Source organism: Austrofundulus limnaeus, unplaced genomic scaffold (genome assembly GCF_001266775.1).
Source record: "Austrofundulus limnaeus strain Quisiro unplaced genomic scaffold, Austrofundulus_limnaeus-1.0 Scaffold417, whole genome shotgun sequence".
Taxonomy (NCBI): domain Eukaryota; kingdom Metazoa; phylum Chordata; class Actinopteri; order Cyprinodontiformes; family Rivulidae; genus Austrofundulus; species Austrofundulus limnaeus.
Window position 1 is genome coordinate 110,004 of NW_013952819.1, and position 2,433 is coordinate 112,436.

General features: G+C 36.0%; 1 protein-coding gene across 2 annotated transcripts in view; it reads right to left on the minus strand.

The window, feature by feature from the left end:
- cln3 (CLN3 lysosomal/endosomal transmembrane protein, battenin) overlaps positions 1 to 2,433 on the minus strand; it is a 26,592-nt gene that overhangs the window by 12,925 nt on the left and 11,234 nt on the right. For both annotated transcript variants that reach the window (XM_014024298.1, XM_014024297.1), the window contains exon 9: positions 1,536 to 1,666. In XM_014024298.1, coding sequence (XP_013879752.1) covers positions 1,536 to 1,666 — 131 coding nt within the window. The remainder of the gene's footprint in view (positions 1 to 1,535; positions 1,667 to 2,433) is intronic.

Below are 2,433 nucleotides of genomic sequence, written 5' to 3' on the forward strand. Positions count from 1 at the left end.
ATTTGGGACTTAACCAGCTGACATTAATCTGCACTGACAAGGGGCAGGCTTGCTTTCTAATTACTGAGAGAGTTCAGCTGGTAACTTCATTTCTGGACATTTATGGTTTGATTTCTTTGTATGTATGGATCACTTGGGTTGTTACCGACATCTGGTGAACATTTCATGTCATTAGCACCTCTAGTAATATATTTACTGAGAAAAATGTTGACGTGTTCAATACTTATTTTACCCGCTGTACATTCTGTACTGTAATGACAATAATTAGATCCATGCATTACTACCTCTTGGCCACAAGATATAATAATTTTGAGCAGCTGTGTCTCTTAGTGAGAGATATAGACATTGTTGGAGCAGTTCATTTATAAATGTTGTTTTTGTGTTTAGCTGTGCAAAGGTACCCCACACATTATTATTTTTTTTATATTTATTTATTTTTAGAGTATGTTTAATGTAAACAGTTCATCTTTCATAGTATTTACAAGATGACAATGAATGCTTTAATTGTAGGTCAAGAAACAGATTTGAAAAAAGAAAAGAAAATAAAGCCATTTGGACAAATAAACCTCCAGTCAGGGGTCAACTGTGTTTTATAGCTGCAACATATGAATACAAATGACTAAGAATGACTTCATGCCTCATGTACAAGACAGAAGCATTGAGTACACATGGTTGTGTATGTGGGTGAGTGTGCTTGAGCATGGTGTGGGCCTTTCTGTGTTTGAATTACTAGTATTATACTTTGATCAACCTATAATTATGATTTGTATTATTATTACATTTATGTTTTGTAAGGACCCTTTTGAAAATGAGAAGGTACATCTCAAGGGGTTATCATTGAAATAAATAAATAAATAAATAAATAAATAAATAAATAAATAAATAAATAAATAAATAAAAGTATGTCATAAATTCCTATTTTAAAATAAAACAAAGTTAACTCAAACTGGTCCACGTTAACAATCATCAGTCTCTGGATGGAAATGACTACAAGGATTATCTTGTGGTCACGCATTATCAGCTCATGGCTACACGTTATTTATCKCATGGAGATATTAGCTCGTGGCCTTGAGATAAATTTTTTTAATCCAATGTCACCAAACGGGCGTCAGAGAAAAGACCTGCCACCTCTGTCTGAACTGATCGTTAGGTTTTTGTGAGGTGCGCCAGAAACAACCCTGACCTGTTGGAAATTACAGAACAAAAATATTAATAATAGTCAACATGTAGCCTTTTACAGAAAATGAATCACCAKTTGTAATGGTAACTCTTCCCACGACTGTCATTTTAATTAGGCTACATATTTTCCTTGGTGTCACAAATTATAAGTTGTGTTTAAATTATAGAAAGCTGTCACATGTAGAGCTAACTAGTTAAGACTTAAGATCTTAGTAATGAAGCATTTAAATATRTTTAGCTTATGAAATTCTATCAAATATGGGTTAGAGATTCAGAGAGCAAAGCCTAAGGAGCAGCTACTATGAGGAATCAACAAAAAAATTATTTCCTTTCATGTCGCTGCAGTCTGTTTTTACCTGGTTCTGACTCCTCCTGATCTGAATCATCCATAATTTGCTGCCTGTCCTCTGAGTCCACAGCTCTGTAGTCCGTCTGCACCCTGCTCCACTGAGGTAAGGAAGATGAGGGACGCAGAACCCCGAAGTAACTGGTGTTTGGGATGGAATAAAACACACACAAACACACAAATRYAGAATGATTTATCCTGACGGCTGTCTGCATATCTTCATGTTGCATGACTGAGCTGTTCTATGGGACCAACAAGTCTCACGAAGAATACTTAATAAAATATTGTAGTCTTAAGTTGAGYATTCTGTTAGACTTTAGTGATTTTAAAGAAAAAACTTTAAAAGAAAAACCAGAAAAATAAAAATTGTGGTCAGATGAGACAACAATTAAGTTATTTGACCACAATGACAGGAAGCATGTTTAGAGGAGTCAATGTGAGTACACTGGACCAASTGTCAAGCATGGTGGTGGTAGTGTTATGATGGGTCCTCACCATCCTTCCAGTTTTTAATWATGTGTTCGACAGTTCTCAACCCAATTTTAGTAGTTTCTGCAATCTCCTTAGATGTTTTGCTTGATGCCAATGATGTGACCCTTCTCAAACAGACTGACATTTCCACGACCACAGGATGTGTCTTTCAACAAGAAATGAGAAGCAACTCATTGCACCAGCTGGAGTTAAACAACTTGTTGCCAGCTGAAAGATAATCACCCGTGCAGTAATTATCCAATAGTAGGCTATTTGYTTAGTTAAATCYARGTGGCGACTTCTTTTGGCCAGGTGGTGTAYTTTAACTTTGCCTCAAATCAGCAGCTTGTTGGTAGAAACTTGGATATGAATGAGTGTTTCAGCTGGTTTCTAACTGGATAAAGCTGCTAACAAAGGGCCTCATGCAAGAACCGTTC